The sequence below is a fragment of the Monodon monoceros genome, unplaced genomic scaffold (genome assembly GCF_005190385.1).
Source record: "Monodon monoceros isolate NGI ecotype Baffin Bay Population unplaced genomic scaffold, NGI_Narwhal_1 Super_Scaffold_2, whole genome shotgun sequence".
In the NCBI taxonomy this organism is placed as follows: Eukaryota; Metazoa; Chordata; class Mammalia; order Artiodactyla; family Monodontidae; genus Monodon; species Monodon monoceros.
Window position 1 is genome coordinate 47,104,430 of NW_021703776.1, and position 27,013 is coordinate 47,131,442.

General features: G+C 32.9%; 1 protein-coding gene across 4 annotated transcripts in view; it reads right to left on the reverse strand.

Moving 5' to 3' along the window:
* PPP1R9A (protein phosphatase 1 regulatory subunit 9A) overlaps nt 1-27,013 on the reverse strand; it is a 317,021-nt gene that overhangs the window by 94,799 nt on the left and 195,209 nt on the right. For all 4 annotated transcript variants that reach the window (XM_029233109.1, XM_029233106.1, XM_029233108.1 and 1 more), the window contains exons 5-6: nt 23,104-23,208; nt 6,399-6,534 (exon numbers count right to left, since the gene is read on the reverse strand). In XM_029233109.1, the coding sequence (XP_029088942.1) occupies nt 6,399-6,534; nt 23,104-23,208 (241 nt within the window). The remainder of the gene's footprint in view (nt 1-6,398; nt 6,535-23,103; nt 23,209-27,013) is intronic.

Sequence of the window (27,013 nt, forward strand, 5' to 3'; positions counted from 1 at the left end):
TTTTGGTAAAAAATTATATTCAATTTATCAATGCTTTTAAAGTTGGAAAAAATGCTGTCATTTGTGTTTGTTTCTGTGACATTTCTGTAACACTGCAAACTCTGTGGTTCATCACTGAATTGTTCTAGCATGGTTTCTAGAAAGTACAAAGTCTATAATCTCAGAGGAATTTAATGGCTTAGAAGTACTTGATAAAGTGTATCTGATATTTCATATTTGGCTCATGAATTAATATGACAATGTGGTAGTTAGAAAGGAAATAACATATTCAAATCACTTGAATTATGATAAACAAAATAAAACTAAAAAAATGAGCTACAAAAAGATGGCATTATTTAGGCAAAGGTTTCTATTCTAACTTCTAATTTCCCTTTACAATGCACATCTTCCTGTCTCTGCTCCATGTTATAAATAATAATATTTCTATACACAAAGAATATTTCTAGAGAGGACCTTTCAAGTAGAGGAAGATGTCCGCCTCCTGGGGATAGTGCATTTATGTGGGTGTATATGTGCATGTGCACACGTGCACGTGTACACTGCTTAGGTTAAGACCAAGAATGGATACAGTCTTTAACTGAATGTCTTCCAAGCACCTTATGATTCTGGGTTTCAATTACAATGACCACTACTATAGATTTGGGGATCACAAACCAAAGGACATAATTAAATTAAATAATTTTAAAGGTCCAGTCAAACTGGAGTCTGTAAACAAGCTGTTTTTCTTGTTTTGTACTTCTTCTATTCTTCTGGCTCATCTGGCTCACCATAAAGCAATCTCCCTTTTAAATATACCTGACTTTCCATTTCTAAGTTATTCTGTCACTGTTACTGGCAGCTAAAGATAGTGAGAATTAGTTTATGATTTAAAGTGTAAAATCTTTTTACACATTTCAGTATGCCTACCATATAAATTGTGCAAACAAGTACTATTATAATTTAAATATATATACATTTAGTTTTTTGAAAAATTAAGAACTTTGTATCAAACGATCCTTTTCTAAAGAAATAATCACTGGATTTAAAGACAATATAAGTCACTGTGTATGTTATATTTTATGAACATCATACAGCTCTGTTGTTGGATATCTTTTTCTTCCCTTTAATATAAATCACAAAATATTTAAAATGTTAGGAGTTTAAAACACCCATGGTTAAATATTAGGAAGTGAGCCCAAATTGCAGAAACTGTGCCTAAAATATGTGCTATGTTTCAGAGTTAATTATTTTTCAATTGGTTATTTTCAAACTATTATTCAACATACAAAACACATGGCTCTAGAGAAGTTCTTCCAAGCACAGAGCTAGTTAATAAGACACATAGAATATTTAACTTCACACATGAAAGCAGGAAGGTACAGATAAGCATTATTTTCCACCAAAAAACAAACCTTAAGGAAATAGTTGTTATTGTTATTGCAGTTGCCAGACACTCCTTGCAATTCAGCCACAGTGTTCTAAAATGGTTGACAACAAAAATTAAAAAAGGCTTTTTCCCCCACTAGAGAGAGCAGCCTAATGAGAGAAAAAACACTGAAGTTCCAGTGCTTGCTGTAACATGAACTTTCAAGAACTAATACCCCTAACGCTTAGTTCCTTAGCCCTATACACACAGCATAAAGCCAGTTCACATTACTAAAAGGCCATCCATAATAACTGCAGTCTCTTGTTCACACGACACCAGCTGCTTCCAGACAGGGACAGCAAACAGCATGAGTCAAGTTTAATGTTATCTCTTTAATGCTTTTCACATAAAAATTACATTGTTGTAAACCTTTAACACATGCAAACCATAGCTTCCATTGTATTTCTGCCTCTAATTATTACATATTAACACAAGCAATAAAAATGCATATCCATGTAGGCAGTTGCTCTAAATGGTATTTAATACTTTAAAAGATTCTAAAAAAAAATGTTGTCATGATACAGTTGTTAATAATTTCTAGTAATAAAAACAAATTATGAAAGAAAGATTAAGTTATATTTTAAGAGAAGGAGGCTTGGTTTCTGGAGTGATGATTAATCTTGATTTGAACTACTACACAAAGCGGCTTTGAAATGCCATATATACTCTAAGACTTTAAAGTGTAATAAATATTATATTTAAAGAAGCAAGACCAAAATAATCATATAATTTAAAAAGTGTATGTAAAATAATTCATTTTAATGTGAACGACCATTATATACTTTCTAATTTAAAAAAGTGGTACAGTACCAGTTCATACTTCATTTCCAGTCTGAGCCCACAGTGTTTCACATTGCATATTGCTCTTTGATAGAAACAGATACCCAAAATACACATACATGACCTATGCTACACAAAACATATACCAGAATTACGTCACCTCACCATTAAAAGGTAAATATTCGTAACTGTGGCGTATGATTGGAAATTAAACTTGTTATTGAAAATAAAATCTAGTTGAAAAATTTACCATACCCCCAGAATTTTGTGGGATAGTGCTGACTGTCTGAGGGGTTTACTGAAATCCTCCATGGTTACCTTTCAGATTGTTTAAAAAAAAAAAAAAAAAGGAAAGAAAGAAAGAAAAAGAAATGAACAATAATTCTATAAATCCAGAAGTACAATCACCCAATCACAGATATATTCAGATCTACGTTTAAAATTTTTCAGTGGTTCAGATTTATACCTCCCTCTTCTTTATAGGATCCTCCCTTTTATTTTTCAGCCTTTAGGCAGAGCTATTTTAACTTTTTTAAAAAATCATAATGTTTAACAGAGAATGAACAGAAACAGGAATGCAATTCTAACTGAACTGGGTGTTTGCTTATTTTAAACTCTATTCTAGTTTAAATATTTGAAGGAAAAAAAACCAGAAAATTCAGAAATTTAAATGAAGTTTGGGTATTATCTATATATTTTAAATTCTACTGGAGTATGATTTATAATTTCTTAAAACATTAAAACAGATATATGTAAGCACACACAATACATAGTAAGGTATTCTTAATCCTAAATATGGTTCTGATAAGATGCCCACTGAACTTTTACAATTTCAGGATATATTTCTCACATTGCAATGTTTTCCCTGTAGGCAATTCAAGCAAGCAACTCCCCTCTGTCAATGTGACAGGTTCCAAGTTAGAATCAACCTTGGATTATTTGACCAAAACCAGAGCTATCTATTCTTCAGCAGACAAAGCTGATCTAAGTGCTGGCTCTGGAAATTAGTTGGATGAACATGGTTGTTCTGCATTTAATTACAGGTTTTCCTGGCTGGCCCAGGGAATGTCACAGGGGATATTATCAAATAAAAACGATTCTAACTTTGAAATCATAGGATGATTCTATAAATGATAAGAAAAGCAAGAAACCAAGTGATTGATTACACAACTCAGGGTTAACAAAGATATGTAAATCAATAAATTGTTCAATTACATATAAAATTAAATCAATTATTCAAGGACCATTTACTCACTGGATAACAAATATTGGTTCTTCTCATTTCCATTATGTCTCTTACTTTTCATTAACACAGAGAGAGAATAAATAAAAAATAAGGACATAACACTCAGATCAATCAATTTAACAATATCTGGTTAAATTGTAACCAGATAGTAAAAAATTAGTAAAAAATGAATTTCATCAAGTAAATAAATTAACATGTGTACACAAAAGTAGATTTTTACTATTTGCAGGGTGTTCATCTCTCTGATGCACAGAAAATTAATGGTAGGTTTTAGTTGGGCATGCTTTGGTAAGGCAGTGTGTAACACACAAGAAAGGGAAAAAGGTACATCAGAGAGGAACAGGAGAGAGAAAGAAACAATGGGAAAGGGTTCCTTGACCTTTTCAATAAAGTGAAGGTTACTTGGAGTAGCATAATAGCAAGCACCTGCTTTCTATTTCTACAACTTACAGACAGAAGAAAAAGTTTAACCTAAAGCTAAACTCTGTTTTTTTTGTAAAATAGTTGTATACTTAGCTATTCTTCCCTTTAAGCCCTATCTTCATAAGCTACTTCTGAATTAAGTATTTACCTATAGTAAAATAATTCTGCAAGTCTTCAATCCCCCTATTATTAGAAATATAGAACAAAGAATTACAGAACCTAAGTATTACAAGAAACTCCATAAGCCAAAACAGGAATCTTCCTTCCAGCATCTCTTGTTCCCCAGTTACTCTGTGTGTGCCTCAAAACAGACAGACCCATCAGTCTACTCCATTCAAAATCAGCAGTGTGTTGCAAAGAGTCCAGGCCTTGGAGCCAGGAAGACCCTGTTCCCATCCTAAATCTGGCAACTACTAGCTATACCACTAGAAAAAGCCTCAATTACTACGTTTTTAGAAAAAAAAAAAAAAGATTCTTCTGCTTGCTGTAAAGATTACATGAAATCATGTAGGAAAGGCACCTGGCCTAGTGCCTGGCACTGAATATTTATTTACCCTCCTTGCCCCTGAGAATATCTGCTCAGGTGACAATCAACTAACTCTGCTTTCCTTATAAAAACAGGCAAACAAACAAAATCCATATGATGTACTCCTAAGTATAAATGTTGAATGATAAATATTCCTTTTGCATTTAGTCAAATTTTTAAATTAGAGAAAATCTGATATTAAAAAAAAGCTTTAGCTGCTTAAGTTGAAAACCTTGGGGGATGAATGTGATCATTTCCTCAAAGTAACTGGAGGAAGTATGTAGTAAATGATCTAAAAATTTCAGTTGGGAAGCCTCAATTAAAGAACTATCTTATTTTCCCTCTGTCCTTGCTACACCTGATGCTTCATTTCACAGGCTCATGGAATATTAGAAACTGGAAGGAATTTAGAGATTTAGCCCAATACCTGTACTTTAAAGCAAAGACAGCTGAGGTCCACAGAGACTGAAAAATTTGGCTTCCTCACCTTCCACCACTTGATGTCACCCGTACTCCCCTGAACCTCAGATCCAAATTCTTTCTAACAGAGTGAGCAGGTAAAAGCCAAACCTGACGAGAATGATTCTACAATCCTAATTCAGGCTTGAAGCCAAAGCAAATCAGTGTCTCTGATAAAACACAAAACTGAAAACTAGGGAAGATGAAAGTTCAAATATTTGAGGAAATCAGTTTTTTAGTTTCGAAATCCCAGATAACATTTTCATATATAATATCTTAGTATAGTGAAAAAACAAAAACAAAAAAAAACTTGCCCTTTAAAGTGAATTCTGAAAGTGAAAAACTAAATCAACTAAATAGAATTCTAAGAAACTAATTCACTCAAGTGAAGAATTTCTAATGTTTACTCTTAGATTAACAATTAACTGAAGCACCATCTTAAAATTTTCTACTATAATAAAGAGAGAATACATCCTCACTATACTACAAACAGATAAAAAATTAAGATACATTTGGGTTAGAACACTCCAGACTAAAAATACATGAAAAATATTTGAATGTCTCTTTATTGGTCTTCACTAGGTCCTGGCTAGAAACCAAGAAAAGTTCTGGAAAAAGAATATATTCAGATGAGTAGAGGTTGAACATATGAAGTTACACTATCCTTATTTATATCAGCTGGTATGAAGAAGAGTATTTGTTTTACCTGAATATTTACTATGTTTATGAGGTATGAAATACTGCAACTAAATTGTTGATGGATCCTTTGACATGCCAATGTGAAACATATGCATGTTTAAACATGTTTATAATAAAGTATGTTGTCCCATTTTATCAATGTACATTTGGCATTTACATTAGAAATAGACCAGCATCTGTATTATATTACAACACACAAGGGTTCCATAGAGAAGTTTTCACTTGGGGGTTAGCTTCTATTCATTTGCTTGATCTCCTGCAGAGAGCAGGATGCAAAATTATTCCAGTATGTATCTACTCTACGGAATATGTGCTGGTGGAAAAGCTTTGTTTTGCATTATGTTAGCACAAATCATAGGGAGCAGATCCAAAGAACTTTCTCTTCCTGGGGGGGAAAAAAACCTGAAAACACTCGGCAATTTTCAGTACTTCTCTGTGTATGTTTGTGTATGTATATGTGCCTTTTCACTCAGAATGTTTACCGATTTAGAAAATTTAGAAAAAATTGAAAAAATATAAACCAGAGAGAGAAAATCACCTAATTCCAACAAAAAGATAGCTACTATTCACATTTTGGTATTCTTACTGTTTTTTGTTTCAGTGAATTTATCTTAATACTGTGGTAAAAGAGGACTTATTTGATCCAGAACTCTTCATACTGTAAATATGATACCATTACTTGATTGATAAGCTAATAACAAACGCAAGTAATATTTCCTTTCTGTGAGCTGAATGTTGACACGTCCTCCTTGAGAAACTGCAAAGACCTGTCATACTGTTATACGGTAAAGAGAGGTTTATCAAGTAGGGATGTAGTAAGAAGAAATGAAGGAAAAAGAACGTTTGCAAATGCAACTTACCTCATCATCGTCGGCATCATACTGGGCATAGTGCTGTTCAAGCAGCTCTCTCTGGCGCCTTTCTTGTTCCAGCGTTTGGCTTATCAACTGGGCAACCTCACTCACTTGTCCTGGTTTTTCTCGCCCAATAACAAATCTATACGAAGGTTAAAGAAAACTGATATAGTTAGACTCTCCAGCAAAAAGGAATGCTAAGAAAAGTAACCAAGCTTCATATTTCATCAGGGTACATCAAACCTCAAAAAAATAATACTACCTATATTTTTTGAAAGGTATGCCTGGGTAGAAGAAGAGGTTAGCTGAGCAATTAAAGTGATTTTTTCAGCCACAGCCCAAAGGAGAAGAAATGGGAAAAGTAAGGGATCATAAAAAATTATTACTTTAGGAGAAGACAAAACAGATGTAATCCATTCTACAGTACTTTACACATTTTTGATGCCCTGCAAAATGAAAGCAAGCTCATAATTTACTGTACCATTGAACTTCAGAATCATTTTCATAATTATGTCCTCTTTATAATGCAAAAACTACTTCAAAAATATTTTGAGGTATGGCATACCCTATGTGAGTAAATAAATAAAGAGGTACTGACCTGCTGCTAAGCAATTGTAACTCTGGAGATAAGAAAAAGAAGGGGAAACAAATGTAGTTTTTGTTTTTGTTTTTAAAATGAAAAACTAAAATAAGGAGAGGTGGCAAATTAGTTCATTTCTTTTGGAGAAAGATGCTGTGAGGAAGGATGTGGCCTCAAGAAATAAAGAGTCAAGGGGAAATATCTGTTGATACTAATTCCTATAAGTATAAAGAAAAAAACAGGAAAGCCGTTTACTTATTGCCAGCTAGTCACTTATGATACACCCTCATTGATACTATGGTTCTTCCCCAACAAATTAATATTCACTTTTTAACATCTTTTCACACTAATATATGGTTCTATTTTTCTAAAAATACAAATAATATGTCTCCATGATATAGTTTCCATATATTATTTAACTTCATTATTTTGGATATAACTGTTTAATCTTGCTTCTATGCTTAACTGATGATTTCCTCTGATTATAATATGTTGCTATTTTCAATTACAATTTTAAATGAAATACTCTACCATTCTCTGTACAAATTCACTAAAGGTCAAAATTTTTATACTTGGATGTTAGTAATTAAATGTCTTTTCAGAAATATTTTTATGTAGTTTCAAACAGGACTGTTGAAATTATGCTTGGGTATTCATTTATCATCTGAGTTATTTTCCTTTGGGAAATTACTAATTATTGAGTTGTAATAACTGTTTATATATTCTGGATATATATCCTTATCTATAAATGTTATAGATACATACACATACACAGATACATACATGTACACAAATCATATATGCATATGTTTGATTTATTACCTTCTCTCAATCTGTGGCTTGCTTTTTCATCTTCTTAATTGTGTCTTTCAAGGAAGTCCAATTTATCGCTTTTTAAAAGATTGTGCCTTGTGTTTCCTACCTAAGAAATCTTTTCCTGATTTAATATTGCTGAGATTTTTCTCCCATTTTTCTTGTTAAAGTTTTGATTTTTTATTAGGTATGCGAAATCTTTCAAACTAATTTTCATGCATGATGCTTGGTAAGGGGGGAGTTTCATTATTTTCCAAATGAGTAACCAGTTGTTTCCATACCATTTCTTAAAAAGACTATTCATTACCACCACTTGAATTACTCAGGGACATTTGTTGCAAATCAATTGACCATGTACTTGTGTGCTGATTTTTGGACTTTCCAATCTGTTCCATTGATGTATTTATCCTTGTACCAATACCACACTGCCTTGATTACTATATAGTAAATCTTGAAACTAGGTGCTATGAGTTATCCAACTATGTATATCTTTTTCAAAATTATTTTTGACTATTCTAAGTTATCTAAATTGCTATATAACTTTTACAACCAGCTTGCCAATTTCATTTAAAAAGCCCATTGATGTTTAATTTGGTATTGGTTTGAATCTATAGATTGTGGAGAACTGACATCTTAATAATATGGAATTGTCTGATCCATGAACATGGTATATCTCTGCATTTATTTTTCTTTATTTCTATTGAAATATAGTTGACATACAATATTATGTTAGTTACATGTGTATTCATAATGATTTGACACTTGTACACATTATGAAATGATCACCACAATAAGTCTAGTAACCATCTGTCCCCATATTATTACAATATTACTGACCATATTCCTTATGCTGTAATATTACAACACCTTGACTTACTTATCATACAGCTAGAGATTTGTATCTCTTAAAACTTTCACCTATTTGGCTCAGTCCCCACACACACCCCTCCCTCCAGGCAACAACCCATTTGCTGTCTATATCTGAGTCAGTTTTAATTTAAGTTTTTGTTTTGCTTTTCAGCTTCCAAATTTGAGATCCTGTATTATTTGTCTTTCCTTTCTGACACATTTCACTTAGTATAACACCCTGTAGACACATCTATGTTGTCACAAATGGCAAGATTTCATTTTTTATGGCTAATATTCCATTGTATAAATATCTCACTTTGTCTTTATCCCTTTGCCTAATGTTGGACACTTAAGTTGCTTCTGTTTCTTGGCTATTGTAAATAATGCAGCAATGGACATTTGAGTGCATATATTTTTTCAAATAAGGGTTTTTGTTTTCTTCAAATAAATACCCAGAAGTAAAATTACTAAATTATATTGCAGTTCTGTTTTTAATTTTTTGAGGAACTTCCATACTTCTTTCCATAGTGGCTGCACTGATTTACAATTCCAACAACAACACACAAGGGTTCCCTTTTCTCCACATCCTCACCAACACTTATTTGTTGTCCTTTAGATAACAGCCATTCTGACAGGTGTGAGGTGATATCTCATTGTGATTTTGATTTGCATTTCCCTGATGATTAGTGATATTGAGCATCTTTTCATGTGTCTGTGGCCAAATGTCTTCTTTGGAAAAATGTCTATTCGGGTCCCCTGGCCATTTTTAAATAGGGTTCTTTGCTATTTTGATGTTGAGTTATATGAGTTCTTTGTATATTTTGGATATAAATCCCTTATCATTTTGCAAATACCTTCTCCTATTCAGTTGGCTGCCTTTTCATTTTGTTGATAGCTTCCTTCACTGTGCAGAGCTTTTCAGTTTAATGTAGTCCTATTTGTTTATTTTTGCTTTTGTTTCCCTTGCCTAAGAAGATGTATCCCAAAAAATTGTATTGCTAGGACTGACGTCAAAGAGCATACAGCCTATATTTTTTTCTAGGAGTTTGATGGTTTCAGGTCTTACATTAAAGTCTTTAATCTAGTGTGAAAAAGTAGTCCAGTTTGGTTATTTTGCACGTAGCTGTCCAGTTATTCCAACACCATTTATTGAAAAGACTGTCTTTTCCCCATTTTGTATTCTTGCCTTCTTTGATTGACTATTTAAGTGTCATTTTATTTCTGAGATCTCTATTCTGTTCCATTGATTTATGTGTCTGTTTTTGTGCCAGTACCATACTATTTTGAATACTGTAACTTTGTAGTATAGTTTGAAATCAGAAGCATGATACCCCCAGCTTTGTTCTTTCTCAAGGCTATTTTGGCTATTTGAGGTCTTCTGTGATTCCATACAAATTTTAGAATTATTTGCTCTAGTTGTGTGAAAAATGCTTTTGGTATTTTGATAGGGATTGCACCGAATCTGTAGACTGCCTGAGGAGCATTTTAACAATATTAACTCTTCCAATCCATAAGCATGGAATATATTTCCATTTTTTTATTTCATCTTCAGTAACTTCCATCCATGTCTAATAGTTTTCTGAGTAAAAGTCTTTTACCTCCTTAGTTAGGTTTATTTCTAGATACTTTACTCTTTATGATACAATTGTAAATTGGGTTGTTTTCTTAATTTCTCTTTCTGATATTTTGTTGTCTGTACAGAATTACAGGAAATTTCTGTATATTAATTTTGTAATCTGCTACTTTACTGAATTCATTTATTAGTTCTAAGTTTTTTGGTGGTGTCTTTAGGATTTTCTATATATATAGTATCAGGTCATCTGCAAAGTGACAGTTTTAATTCTTCTTTTCCAATTTGGATTCCTTCTATTTCTTTTTCTTGTCTGATTGCTGTGGCTAGAACTTACAATACCGTATTGAATAAAAGTGGCAAAAATGCGCATCCTTGTCTTGATCCTGATCTTAGAGGAAATGCTTTCAACTTTTCACCATTGAGTATGTTCCCTCTATACCCATGTTGTTGAGAGCTTTTATCATAAATGCATGTTGAATTTTGTTAAAAGCTTTTTCTACATCTATTGAGATAATATAATTTTTATTTTTCAATTTGTTAATGTGGTTATCCCATTGATTTGTGGATACTGAACCATTCTTGCATCACTGGGATATAATCCTTTTAATGTATTGTTGCATTCAGTTTGTTAACATTTTGATGAGAATTTTTGCATCTAGGTTCATCAGTGACATTGGCCTGTGATTTTCTTTTTATGTGTGGTAATTTTGTCTGGTTTTGGTATCAGGATGATGCTGACCTCAGAACAAGTTTGGAAGCATTCCTTTCCCTTCAAATATTTGAAGAAGCTTGAGAGGGACAGATGTCAATTGTTCTTTAAATGTTTGGTAGAATTCATTAGTGAGGCCATTTGGTCCTGGACTTTTATTTTGTGGGGCATTTTAAAATTACTGATTCAATTTCATTACTGGTAATCAGTTTTTCTATTTCTTCCTGAATCAATCTTGGGAGTTGTACATTTCTAGGAATTTATTCATTTCTTCTAGGTTGTCTTCTATTGGTGTAAAACTGTGTAGTAATTTCCTGTGATTCTTTGCATTTCAGTGGTGTCAGTTGTAACTTCTCTTTCACTACTGACTTTATTTATTTGGGCTTTCTTTTTTTCTTGATGAGTCTGGCTAAAGTTTATCAATTTTGTTTATCTTTTCAAAGAACCAGCTCTTAGTTTCATTGATCTTTTCTATTTTTTTTTGTCTCTATTTCATTTACTTCTTCTCTGATCTTTATGATTTCTTTCCTTCTACTAATTTTGAGTTTTGTTTGTCCCTCTTTTTCTAGTTCCTTTAGGTGTAAGGTTAGATTGTTCGTTTGAGATTTTTGCTGTTTCCTGAGGTAATGCTGTATCACCATAAACCTTCCTCTTAGAACAGCTTTTGCTGTGTTCCACAGATTCTGGATCATCATGTTTCCATTTTCATTTGTCTCCAGGTATTTTTTAATTCCCTCTTTGACTTCATCAGTGATCCACCGGTTGTTTAGTAGCATATTGTTTTGCCTCCATGTGTTTGTGTTTTTTGAAGTTTTTTTGTTTCTAGTAGTTGACTTCTAGTCTATTTAGCATTGTGGTAGGATAAGATACTTGATATGATTCCAATCTTCTTAAATTTAATGAGACTTGTTTTGTGGCCTAGCTAGTGATCTGTCCTGGAAAATGTTTCATGTGCACTTGAAAAGAATGTATATCTTGCTGCTTTTGGATGGAATGTGTGTGTGTGTGTGTGTGTGTGTGTGTGTGTGTCTATATATATATATATATATATATATATATATATATATATATATTCTATGTGGTCTAATCTGTCATTTAAGACCAGTGTTTCCTTAATGATTTTCTGTCTTCATGATCTGCCTATTGATGTAAGTGGGGTGTTAAAGTCCCCTACTATTATTGTATTACTCTCAATCTCTCCCTTTATGTTTGTTAATATTTGCTGTATGTATTTAGGTGCTCCTATGTTGGGTGTACACATATTTACAACTGTTAAATCTTCTTGTTGGATTGATCCCTTGATCATTATGTGATGTCCTTCTTTGTCTCTTGCTGCAGTCTTTGTTTTAAAGTCTATCTTGTCTGATAGAAGTATTGCTACCCCAGCTTTCTTTTTGTTTCCATTTGCATGGAATACCTCTTTTCATCCCCTTATTTTCAGTCTGTGTGTGTCTTTAGATCTGAAATGAGACTCTCCTGGGCAGCACACATATGGCTCTTGTTTTTTAATCCATTCAGCCTCTCTATGTATTTTGATTGGAGCATTTTAATCCATTTACATTAAAGTAATTATTGATAGATATGTACTTATTGCCACTGTGTTTACTGTTTTGGGGTTTTGTAGTTTTGTTTTCTTCTTCTTCTTTTGCTCTCTTTCCTTGTGATTTGATGACTGTCTCCAGTGTTAAGTCTGGATTCCTTTCTCTTTTCTTGCATGTATGTATCTATTATAGGTTTTTGGCTAGTTGTTACCATGATGTTTATCTATAACAGCTATATATGTGATTATTATAAGTTGATGATCTCTTAAATTTGACTGCATTCTAACAACCCCACATTTTTACTCCTCCCAACCGCATTTAACTTTTTTGTTATCATATTTTACATCTTTTTGGTTTTTGTAGCCCTTAGTTATTGTGGATACTGATGGTTTTACTTTTGTCTTTTAACCCTCCTACTAGCTTTATAAGTGGCTGATCTACTACCTTTACTATATGTTTGCCTTTACCAACGAGACCTTTTCTTTTGTAATTTAAATGTTTCTAGTTGTGGTCTTCTTTCTTCTGCTTAGAGAAGTCCTTTTAACTTTTCTTGTAAAGCCAATTTAGTGGTTTGAAATCTTTTAGCTTTTACTTACCTATAAAACTCTTTATCTCTCCTTCAAATCTAAATGATAGCCTTGCTGAGTACAGTATTCTTAGTTGTAGATTTTTTTCCTTTCATCACTTTGAATATATGGTGCCACTAGCTTCTGGCCTGCAAAGTTTTTGCTGAAAAGTCAGCTGGAATTCCCTTGTAAGTAACTAGTTGGTTTTCTCTTGCTGCTTTTAAGATTCTGTATCTTTAATTTGTGCCCTTCTAATTATAATGTGTCTTGGTGTGAATCTCTTTGGGTTCATCTTGTTTGGGACCCTCTGTACTTCCTGGATCTGGATGTCTGTTTCCTTTCTCAGGTTATGGATATTTTCAGCTATTATTTCTTCAAATAAATTCTCTGCCTCTTTCTCTCTCTCTTCTCCTTCTGGGGCCCCTAGAATGCGAACATTAGTATGCTTGATGTTGTCCCAGAGGTCTCTTAGGCTAACCTCATTTTTAAAATTCTTTTTTCTGCTCAGCTTGGGTGATTTACACTACTCTGTCTTCCAGTTCACTGATCTCTCTGCATTTATTTGAAAGTTTTACATTGAACTACATATGTCTCTTCATTCAGGCAGCAAATTTGGGTAGCGTTATAGCTTCTAGTTAGACACGCTTTAAAGCCTTGTAATCTGGTATAATTTACAGTACAGATTTGCAATAAAAGTATGTCATCATGGTAAGTGTGGTCCAAAGGGAAAGCACACAGAAGTGGAACTGAACTATTCTCTATGCCTTATTTTCCTCATGTGAAAATTACTACCTACCGCATATGTCTAAAGGAGTGACAGAAAAATAAAATGTGGTACAGACATGAAAGGACTTTAAGGCACTATTATTAAGATAAGACTAATAAAATCTCCCATTTGGAAAATGTGTAACATTCAAATTACCTGTCTATATATTCTAAATGTTTGGTCCATTTTTAAGCTGTCATTATAAGTGTGTCCTATTGTATGTGTATAATCTAGCATACATAGAAATGAGTGGCAAATATAAAATTTAAAGTAAGGTTATTATTTCAAGTATGGATTCAGAATATGGACATACTGTGATAGTATAATTTAGGAGTTAAAAGTGTATGTAAAAGAGAAAAATGGCTTTGACAGAACAAATCCATTGAAACATAAACATGACTTATTGGCTCTGTGACCTTGAATGTATTAAAATTCCTAATTCTTAGTTTCCAAATTTGTAAAATAAATATAATAACAATAACAAACAAATATATAATCCATATAAAAAGCTTAACTAAGTACCTGGCGCCTACAGAGTATTAGTACATGTTTACTGTTGCCTTTATCTAGAAAATATATTAATATCTACACAGGGTTGAGTGCATTTCAAAGTACTATATGTACACACTGTCCAAATTATTTATTTGCTCTCACTAGTTTTGAAAGAGAGAAGGTTTTTGTGAGTCAACCACAGGAAAAAGATAAAATACTTGCACTGAAATGTGCTCTAAAAAACCTTAATTTCAGTTGCATTTGAAATAGGAAAGTATGGATTATATAATCACTCCACATTGAATTTTAAAGATCATCAAAAATATAACAATTAAAGCCAGCAACAATCAGACCCTCTAAATATATGTGACCGAATTAACTGACATTTATGCACAATTATTATTTATATTTTAGACATTATCCCCAGCTGAAATGACAACACATGTAGTCAAATCATCCTGTTTATAAACTTAAAATTCCTTTAAGAGAAAAATACCTTTCTTGTTACTTTCTCTTTTTTTTCCTTGCTTCAGTAAGGAACAGTGTGATCTTTTGTATTTTAGCTATAAAGAATGAAGTAAAAAAAAAACCCCAAAAACGTAATGTACATTTAAATTAAACTTAGGTATTTTCTAAGCTTACAATTTATAAATAATGGCAATATTAAAAACAAAATCTATAACTAGGGTTTATGTTTTTACAGCATGGCTAGTTTCTAGTGTTTAAAACAATCATGCGTTTCAACATGAATTATTTTACAAAGAACTGTCTCCTCTCCCCCTCAGGCTGAGATAAAATAGGCAAAGGCAGATAAATCAGTTTTTCCTTTTCTTTTCAACGATTATAAGACAAAGCAATGTCCATGTACTGTCCTTTGGAGTTTAGATGATGCGATTATATGGAATTCATTTGATTAGTTTATTGAATTCTCTGGTGAGCTGTCAAACAAAAACAAACAAGTATAAAATCCCATTTACAATTTGCTGAATTGTAGTCATAAAGAATGATGTGAGAGGTTATGTTGAAAAATGATGATTTATGAGTGTCTGTTTTTCCGATATAAGCTATCCCAATAAAAGTGATACATTAGTCAAAAATGGCACTTATTATGACATCAAAAATTTTTAATTATAAATGTGGGATTAAGCTAATCTAGAAAAGGAAAAGCTAAATCAGGATATAGTTATTAGTTCTTATAAAATCAATTCTTTCATTCAAATATTCTATAAACAAATATTTATCATATGCACACAAAAAACCTTAATAATAAAAAGAAAACTAGATGCACAAGACCTATTATCATTTTACTTCAGCCTTGGATCACAAGATCACATGGTGCTTTTAAACATTTTGGTAAAAACTCATTTTTTTCTATATTCGATGACATCTTACGGTGTGAACTTGACAGCTTTTAAAATATTTAACTTAATTTTACTGAGCAATGGTGGCAAAAGTATATCCATCTCCCTTCACTAAAATTTGTTGATTGTATTCAGAGGCTGAAGTTCTGCACAACCAGGCTTTTCCCTCTTTCTTATACTTGAAGACCCTTACATATTTTTCCTTTCCATATTGGGATCTAGATTAATGTATTATATATTTAGCATTTAAAATTTTTTAAATTCATCTAAAAATGTTTGCTTTTAAAAGACAGATCTGAAATATTTAAACCTAATTGTAAGCCTTAGTTCCCGGAAATGAATTTTGTATCTAACCCAACTCTGATTATAAAGAACTTTTTTCTACACTATAGTTCAATGTAAAAAAAAAAAGTAGTTGAATTATTTAAAAAACACTGCCTAACTTATGCTATGTCAAGGACTATATATTTTCTAAAATGCTACATCCTTTCAAGAAATGACATTTCTCTATTTAATAGTTAGCTCTGATGTCTCAGGTTTAAACGTTTACACACAAAAATACTAAAAAGGATTTTTTGAGAATGTTAATCTGTACATAGTGACACCAGAAAACATCTCATTAAGCCAAAGTCCCCTTTAAGTAGTTTTCTGAAATCTCCACTGTCTTTAATCTTCTTCCTATCACTAGTTGTTGCTGACTATTCTCATATATATGAGAGTAAACTTTTATTATCCATGGTCCCAACTTTAGAGTGGCTGCTCCTCTTATCTGAGGGAAAGGGGATATAGTCTTAGGAGTAATGTAAGTACAAAATCCACAATGACTCATTATTTCCATGAACATGATAATACCCTCACCGCCCTCCATTATGTATGACACTCCATTACACCCAACCACAAAACCAAGGCTCTGTTAAAAAGTGAAACTCTCAATTTCCCCTTGTGTTGTAATGGTGACAAAAATTCTTATTAAAATGATGTGAATGAAGTGAAAACATTTCAATATTCAATGCATTTCAATAGAGATCTCAAATACACCAATGACATTACATAAAGAAGAATATTTTAAAACTTCCATACTTAGAAATTACATGCCCAGGGGTGAATCCAAAATAAACATGAGCATAGCTATAAAAAAGTCACTTATCATTCACTTATATTTTCTTTTGAATATCATAACCTCTTCCAAAAAGGACAGAGGAATATTTAAGACCCTCACATTAATTTATTTTCTATTGTGTGTAACTATAGTTCTATAAAATCCTGACCTCCAGAAGTGTTATATGACTTGATGTCAGAAAGTTGTTAAATACATTCATTGGGGATAAAAGCATGAGTGCTTAGTGATTGAGCACAAGTAGCAGGTACTTTTCAGAAAGCATTTAAAGCTTAATGTGAACGGCACTGAAGAGCAAACATAAAATTTATTAGAAATTTCTCATACTGAAGCACAATCTCTTCTATAGCATCACTTTCCTGTAACAGCTGCCTTTCAGTACTAGGAAGGCTGTCTGGAGTTAAAAACAACAACTCATCCTTGTTCCAGAGTTCACTCTTTCAAATGCTTGACAATTGTTACCATGTCTTTTAAAATTTTTCTATATTTTAGGCAAAAGTTTGTATAATCTTTTATGTATAGAAGGAAAACTGTTTAGATCTCTCACCATCCAAAGGTCAGTCTTTCTTAAATAGTCTCAAGGTTTTCAGGGTTCTTAAGATAAGGTAAGCAACGTTAAACATAAATTATATTATGGTATAACATTAATCTGTCTGCCTGTCTATCCATCTGTCCATCCATCCATCCAACTAGTTACTGATCACTACATAATAGGCAGCCTCTAAGATGGATTCAAGTAATCTCTGTATTCTTATATTTATGTCTTGTGTAATTCTCTCCCGTTGAGTGTGGGATGGACTTGTTGACTCACTTTTATCAAATAAAATACAGAACTGATGGAATGTCACTTCGGCTCTATGAAAAGATGGCAGATTGCATCTTGGCTACTCCCTTGCATCGCTCCCTCTGGGGAATCTAGTTTCCATGTTGTGAGGCATCCCTGTAGAGAGGCTCTCATGAGAAAGCGGGGAAGTGGATCACAGAAACTGAGATAAAAAAAGTTGCTGTTTCAAGTCGCTAAATTTGGGAGTAATATGTTATGCAACAATAGGTACACCAATTACGCCAGGCACATAGTAGTAAATAAGATAGGTAAGGTCCCACTTAAAGCTACAGACCCAAAAACATGAGTTCTCAAAAGTCACGTTGCAAGTCTATGTTTGAATAAGGAAAAGGGTCCATACATAATAAAGAATTTTATATAAATATATTTTTTCTGGTAAAAACTCAGTAACAAAATATTAAAAAAATTAAAGTATACAGCACAATAAAATCTACATATTGTTAATTAAATTGTTTGACTACATCTGCCTTTCTTAAAGAAACATGATACTCCTTCCCAAATCACCATCACCTCAATATAATTAGTTAGCATAGCACTTTTTAAGTTAATTTTAACTATTATCACATATTTAAAGAATCAGTTTTACTGAGGTGAAGTTTATATACAACAAAATTTACCAAATTTAAATTGTATTATATGTTTTGACAAATATATATACAGTTGTATAACAAACACAATAAGCACAATATAGAATATTCTGTCACCCCAAAAATGTTCCCTCTTTCTTCTTTGCAGTTTAAATGGATTCAAGCAGTGTAAAGCCTTTTGTGTCTGGCTTCTTACTCAATATAATAGTTTTGAGAGTCATACATGGTGCTAAATATATTGGCAGCTCATTCCTTTGTATTGCTAAGAAATATTTCATGGTATGGAATATAATACAATTTGTAGATGCATTTATCAGTTAAAGGACATTTGAGTTGTTTCCAGTTTGGAGCTTTTTTGAATAAAGCTCCTATGAATATGCAAGTATGAGACTTTGGGTAGATACATGTTTTTATTGCTCTTGAGTAAATAGCTAAGAGTAGAACTGCTGGCTGGTATGATAAGTGTACGTTTAACTTTATAAGAACCTGTCAAACTGTTCTGCAAAGTGGCTGTGTTATTTTGCATTCCCACCAGCTCTACATCCTTGTCAATGCACAGTAGTATCAGTCTTTTAAATTTCAGCCATTCTAGTGGGTGTGTAGTTGTACCTCACTGTGGATTTAATTTCCATTTCTCCAATGATTAATGGTGTTGAGCAGCATTTCATGAGCTTAACTGTATATCTTCCTGAGTGAAGTCTCTCGTTAATTGATTTGCAGGTTTTCAACAGGGTTATGTACCTTCTTATTGAATTATAAAGAGTTCTTCATATCTTCTAAATAACAGTGCTTTATCAGATAATTGTTTTGCAAATATTAGTCAGTAGCTTGCTTTTTTATTTTAAGGGTATTTTTCAAACAAATGTTTTAAATTTTGATGGTTTAAGTTATCATTTCTTTTTCTTAAATTTCTTGCTTTTGTGTCCTAAAAGATCTTTGATTAACCCAAGATCATAAAATTTTTGCCTGTTTTCTAGAAATTTTATGGTTTCAGCTGTTGCACTAAGGTCTATGATCAATCTTGAGTTAACTTTTGTACACACTGTAGGATGAAGGTCAAGTTTTGTTTTTTTTTTAATGTGGTTTTCCAATTGTTCCACCACCTTTTGTTGAAAAGACTATAATTCCCCCCATTGAATTACCTTGGTGCATTGGTCAAAAATCAGTTGTTTATGTCTGTGCAGGCCTATATTAGAACTGTCTATTCTGTTCCATTAATCTATATTTTTATCCTTATGCTTAAACCAGACTGCTGTAACTAGTGTAGTTTTCGGACAGTGGAAGTCCTTCAACTTTGTTCTTTGTAAAAAAAATGTTACTTTCCCCAAAAAAGCCTGCTGAGATTTTCATTGTGATTGTGCTTTAATCTGCAGATTTGGGGGAAACTGAAATCTCAACACTATGAGAGTCCCGTACCACACAAAGACTTGGGCTTCTTGGTACCACGCCCATGCCCATGGTGGTTTAAAATCTGGAGATCAACAAGTCCTGTGAAACCCAGTGGAGGGATGATAACGAAGACTGTCTGATTCCTCCATGCCCACTCCTTCAATGCTTATCTTTCTCCTGCTGTTGTTGTGATATATCATTTCTGAGTATAAACTATTTGAGTCCTGTAAGTCCTTTCCCTAATCAATTACTTAAAGGAATTAACATGGTTAGCATAGTACTCACCAAGATCTCACTATGATTACTTAGTTTTAAATGATATCAGTAAAATTGAGGAAATAATAATGGTTTTCCAATGCTTTCAGCCAGGCCTGGGCTTCTAATGCCCCAGGAATATAGCCTGGTTTGAGCTGAACCACTTACTCACAGTGGACTAATATGCTTTAACTCATATAAAAGATGTAGGGTTGAAAAACACATATGCCCTTGGAAGTTATCATATTAAAATACTTGTCTTATAATTTCTCTGGTGTGTCAAAAATGGCACACCAAGGAGGTTTTCATTAGTACTATTAGTTCACAAATTCAGGTGTAACAATTCAAAGTTTAATAAAATGAAGCAGACTATGGTCAGATAAAAAGTGATTCTCTGTAAGTGTGGGTGAAGTCAAAAGAACTTCATTGTGTGATTTTGATTTATATCCAAATGCTGGCACCAATTTCATATGCATTTCCAGGAAATAAATTTAAAAATCTATCTCCAGTACTTAAAATATAATCATATCCAAATCTCAGCTTCGATTTCCTTAACACTATTCGTTTCTTATCTTTCCCCTTCCTGGCTCTTTAAAGCCATGAGTTTCATACATTCCTTCCAGATCTGTGCTTAGTAGTTAGAAAAATTCAAACTAAATTTAGTGATTTTTCACATATCCCTTTTAAAAAATAAATTTTAGTAAGCACTAAATGTGATAGCTAGCTCACCAATAAATAAAAAATATAGAACCATACATGTTTTAAACCCTCAGTTTAAAATGATTCATTAAAAATATGGGTCTAGTTTTTGGATCTTGTTTTTTTTTTTTTTTTTTTGCAGTATGCAGGCTTCTCACTGCTGTGGCCTCTCCCGTTGCGGAGCACAGGCTCCGGACGCGCAGGCTCAGCGGCCATGGCTCACGGGCCCTCCGCTTCGCGGCATGTGGGATCCTCCCGGACCGGGGCACGAACCCGTGTCCCCTGCATCGGCAGGCAGACTCTCAACCACTGCGCCACCAGGGAAGCCCTAGGGTCCCATTTTGATATAAAGATTTTTGCAAAGTGAATGAGGAAATTAAATGTATGCCTTTAAAAAATTAAAGTGGAGTGTTCTGTAACCTCAAGGTCAAAAAAGTGGTATGAATGATGAATGTTACCAGGATGAAGAAATCACTAGGGGATAGGGGGATCAAGGAGGATTTCTTGAAGGGCAAAGGAGCTAAAATATGTTCCTCAAGATAAGTAGGTTGTAACCAGAAGACAGTATTTTAAACAGAAAGAATGATAGAAAGGCACAAAAACAATAATTCACAAGTCATGTTTGAAGGATGATGACTACATTAGTAAGACTGTACTAGCGCATGAATATAGGGAGAGGTAAGAGATAAGACTGGGGATGAAAGACTTTTAATACCAGGATAAGAACTTAGATTCTGCACAGAATGGAGGGCCACTGAAGGTTTCTAAAGAAGAGAGGGACATAACGAATGCAGAATTATTATTTCCACCCACAGGTCTTAGTTCTACTACTAGAGTTATGTAGAATGAGTCGATTCCTTTTTCCATGATAGCCCTAAAAACTGCTATTATGTTCTTCCATTAGGGATAAGGATGAGAAGGACAGATTAAAGAAAGAGACTGAAATCATGAAACAGTTAAGCCATTCGCCATCTGTACAAGGCTTGAAATGAGCACAAAATTATGAAGAGAAAGAAAGGGATGGCTATGAGTTCATGTAACTACAAACTTTTTTCCAAATGAGAAATGTTCTTATAAGTTGAACATATTTCTTACTTTATTTCACTTTAAAATTCACTGCAGAGTGTAATGAGCAGCTTCAAAACCAAGTTCTTCACTGACACAGAGAAGTGCTGTCTCAAGAACAGACAGCAATTCTGCAGAGACAATCACATTTACTGAGGGGCTCACCCGTGCAGCTCTGAGAGTACATCAGACAGTTTTCCCTGCACTCTTTCCAATTATTTTACATACTTTTCTTAGGATGACGGGTATTCTTGAAGCATTAAAATAGCATCCACAGAAGTCATTTAGGTTGTATTCTTTAAACACTCCTTTCATTGTTAAAGGATGTTTTCCAATTGAAAAAGTCTAAATTATAAAACCTAAACCCATGCTTGTGCAACATAAAATATGCTGCAATAGGGCTTCCCTGGTGGCGCGGTGGTTGAGAGTCTACCTGACGATGCAGGGCACACGGGTTCATGCCCCGGTCCGGGAAGATCCCATGTGCCGTGGAGCGGCTAGGCCCGTGAGCCATGGCCTCTGAACCTGGGCATCCGGAGCCTGTGCTCCGCAAAGGGAGAGGCCACAACAGTGAGAGGCCTGCGTACCGCAAAAAAAAAAAAAAAAAAAAAATATATATATATATATATGCTGCAATAAAATCTTAATGTTACTCTCTTTATAGCAATATTAACTAATCGATATTTTCAGAATATTTGGCAGTTTCATTTTGATGATGGTAACACTAAAACACTTTCATAACTACACACAGTAAATAATGTCCTCTTATGTGTTCCTTTATAGGATTTATGGAAAAGTATAAGGCATAAGCAATACTATATTAAAAAATAAGTACCCTGTGACCAAATAAAATGGATTTCAAACCTTGACCTTAGTTGGCTCAGGACTACTTTATCTGTTTTCCAAGCTACAAATTTCAGGACCCCAGGGTTGGATATAAATTTAAGGTCCAAAATAATGTACCCTCTGTCCTATTAAGTTGGAAAAGTTATAGTTTACCAAAGATTAGTCCTTCCTGATTCTTTAAAACAATAAAGAGATTTGAAAATGCATTTATTAACCTTTTAAGGTTAATGATTTATCATTCAGCCTGCTTGTCTAGTAACATGTATCATTGGATATATGTATCATCATTTCAATTTCGATTTACTGTATAACTGGTTTTATTGAAAGGATTTGGAGTCTAAATTCATATTTATTGAGAAATTCTATCTTCCTAGAAATTACTGCTATGTTAGCAATAAGACAAACTAACATAGCTTGGTAATTAACCATATTGATTCACACTGTACACTTCATATCTTTGTGTCTTTCTAGAATACTATAATTTTTAGTTTTAAATTACATTTATGAACTAATTACAATAAAGAAGGAAAAATTTTAAACTAAAGGCAAGTTTTTAGTATTTAGATAAAATTCTTCCTGTAATTATAGGTACAGTTAGAGAGAAAACTAAAATTCAACAAAATATCAAGTAACCCAATTGTACATCTCAAGCCACATACCTGACATTGCCCTTGGTGTTTCTGAGAACTGTTGCTGCAAAATTCTGTGTGACACCCACCAAGCTGATTCCATCCACTTCCACAATCTGGTCATTGACTTGTATTCTTTGGGAAGAGGGAAAAAATTACCCACAATTAGTTTTTCCGATAATATATTACCATTCCCAATAAATGAGTTGACAAAATTGATTTTCAAGATACTCTTATTGATTCAAAATTTGTCTCCAAGTTCCAGATCTTAGTCAAAAGCTTAATGTTTTTTAAAAATTATTTTGAAAAACAGAAATAAGCAATAAGTGGAGAGATTCCGTTTATCCAACATCCATACTCCTATCACAAAGAATTGATAACTGCTAATGGATGACATATTTAAACCATATTTTAGCCCATAATAAATCACATAAAACATAACAGAGCCAACTGAAATACCCTTTGGGCCTCATACCTAACCCTCATCCCACCTCTCCTCCCCAAGGAAAAATATCACCAGGAATTGCAGGGAATCCTTCCAATTCAAGTTGTATACTTGAATTATGTAATGCTTGTTAAGTGTATGTGTAAGGCTCATAAGTGTATCTATATAGGTAGATAGATATACACATGTATATAAATGCACATATACACACACACACGCACATACATGAGTGTATGTGCGTGTGTATGTATATTTATTTATGTCTAGGAGCTATATATAGTATTATTGTAGTTTATCATATAATGCCTTTAAAGTTATATACATGTTTTATATATACCATTTTTTATTCCTCAAAATGAAGTATTTCAATCATGGAGAAATGCAGAGGGAATTAGATAATAAACACTCATGTACCCAACACCCAACTTTATCAAATCCCGGCACTGCAATATTTGAGTCAGACCTTTTTCTAAAAACAATATTACAAAAAAGCCAAAGCCCCTTTATTATTTGTCTTCAATTCTATTCCCTTCTCTGCTTCTACAGAAGTAACTATCATTAATTTTGATGCTTAGCCTTTCTACTGATGCTTTGAAATATAAATAATACATACACATGAAGAGGCACAATATGTGTACATCTGCAGTTTTCAAACGTTATGAAATATACCTCTCTTTCTACAATTTAGTTTTCTTCACTCAACATTATATATGAGATTTATCCATGGTTATAAATACAATTCTAGCTAGTTCATTTTATTTTACTTAATTTAATTAAATTAATTAATTTATTTTTTGGATTGGCAGTATTTTTATTCTCTGTTCTGGTAGGTCTAAATAGGAAGCCAACTTAATTCAGAAGTCGATAAGTGATAACCTAGCTAGTTCATTTTAACAAGCATATAGTATTATCTTTCATGAATATTCTAAAATATACTCATCCATTATTTTGCAGATGGGCACTGTATTGTTTTGAATTTTAGCTATTATGAATACTGATGTAATAACTAATTTCATATGTCTCCTTACGTACATGTGTGAGTTTCTCCAGGATATATAGCTAGAAACAGAATTTCTGAGTCAAAGAACACAGGCATTTTCAACTTTGGCAAACGGACACATTTCAGTTCAAAATGCTTATACCAGTGCAAATTCCCAACAGCACTGTAGAGAGGTTCTGAGTCTCTCCACACCCTCACCAATACTTGGTATATTCAGACCCTTTAAATACCACCAAACTTATAATTGTAAAAAGGTATCATGTGATTTTAATTGCATTTCCCCGATTATAGTGCGGTTCAATGTTTTTTCGTAAGTTTATGAGTCATAATGTCCCCTTCTGAAAACTGTTAGAACCTTTTACCAATTTTTGTTGAGTGTTTTTTCTCATAGATTTATATAAGATGTCTTTATCTTGTATACTAACACTTCCTTAATTAAATATGTTGCAAATATCTTTGGCCCAATCTGTAGGTCATCTTTTCACATTTTTGAGGGAAATGGTGGTTTTAAGAAGAACAGTTTTTAAAAATATAATCATATTTTTAATTTTGGCTTTATATTAGGTAGTTTTTGTGTTTTGTTTAAGGAATCCCTTTCTGCCTCAAGGTTATAAAAACATTCTATATTTTCTTTTAAAGGTCTTAGATTTTGCTTTTCTGCATTTTTAGTTATCCACCTGTAAATAATTTTTTATTATGATATGTGTTAACAATCTTCTTATTTTTTCCAAGTATATAAACAATTGGGTTAACAACATTTAATAGTCCACTTTTTATCCACTGAGTTGCAGTACTGCCCCGTCAGGTTTCAAATGTGCATCAATGTAGTTTCTACTTGACTGTCTATTTTTGCACACTTACATTGTTTCATAGGGTAATTCATAGGGTAATTCCCTTTACCTAGTTCATTGTCTTCAAAATTTTCTGAGCTCTTCTTGGGCTTTTTCTTTTCATAGTTTGTTTTGGATTTACTTGCCAAATTCTCTAAAAACATTTTTTGGAGTTTTAATAAAATTATACTGATTTCTAAGATTAGTTTGGGAAAAACTGAATCTTTATCATATTGATTCTTCCCATCAATAAAAATTAATTGCTCCTATAATTATCTTGAGCAGATGTTGTATATATCACATGCTGTTGCTATGTATTAAGAAAAGTTATTTAAAGCTTGGAAATAAAAACCAAAGGAGAGGCAGTATGTTGTTTCAATGTCATGTACATACATTATTAAACAGGCCCAACCAAGGATAATTTGGGGGAATGTATTTTAATTGATCTACTGTTTTTAAAATTGATTAAAAGTCTTAGACATACTAAAGTAGAACGTTAATTTGTAGACTTTTGTCCTAAATAAAATCAGATACTTTTCTTCTGTTATTAAAGATAATCCCATAGGTCATGGTTTATTTCCCTGTAGAATATTAACTGGCTTTGTATCTATCTTAGCAATGTTATTCTAACATTACTTTATTAACTTGCATGTAAACACCTACTCCTAAAATGTTCTTTGAACCACACTTACCATCTCACTGGTTCTCTCATTAATTAGTGAGTTGAATAAAGTCTGATACATGTACGTTTTATATTTATGAAAGTCATCTGTTAAACTCTGAATATTAGCCTGTAATAGCTTTGGAGTTTCCATAAGAGGCCAGAGTGGATTCACAAAACTAATTCAATTGTGTTACCACAGAAATGCATTCACGGACTTTTGTTTTGTCCCCAGAGTTAGTCTAAAGCAGCAACAGAACTTTATCTTTGCTATCATGTTTTTTTCTAATTCAGTACTTTTGACTTTTTTTTTCTTGGTTCTTGGCCATGTTGGTTCTGGACCTAGTTTGTACTAGATAACAGCGACATCAACAACAACAACAACAATAAATAATTCCCCATTGGTAGAAGAAATGACTGGGAGTGTAATTTCATAATCTGACCATTTGAGACTTCTAATGGGATTATGGGGATCTGTTATCTCCCATGTAAGAGAAGATAAAGAATTTGAGTTGCTATCCTTTAATTTGTCTATTTGTGATCTCAAACTATTTCATTAAAAAAAATTCATGAACACTAGAAAGCAAAAAGCCCTTTGAATCTTGACTAGTGAGTTTTTTGTTTCTTGGATTACTTAACCTGTTTCTGAAGTTGCAGAACTGAGGCTACAAATTCTCTGTGCTGCTGTAATTGAGAGAACCCATGATCTCACTGTGTGCGTATGAAGTATGTTCCTAACTTAGAAGGGTATTAATAAACTAAATTATAAAACCTCTTAAATTAAAGGAGCGATAATCTAATTGGTTCATAGAGAATAATAAGCACTTTCATAAATCTTATATTTTAGTATCTAATGAGAGTTTAAATGTGCTAGACGTTTAAGAAAAAAAATCCTTCTTGGAGATTCTGCTAGAAGCTCAGAAGTATTTTCATATAAGAGACCAAGTTCATGTAATAAAAGTGAGTCTTTGGACAAATAAGACTAACTAAATAATTTTGGTTTA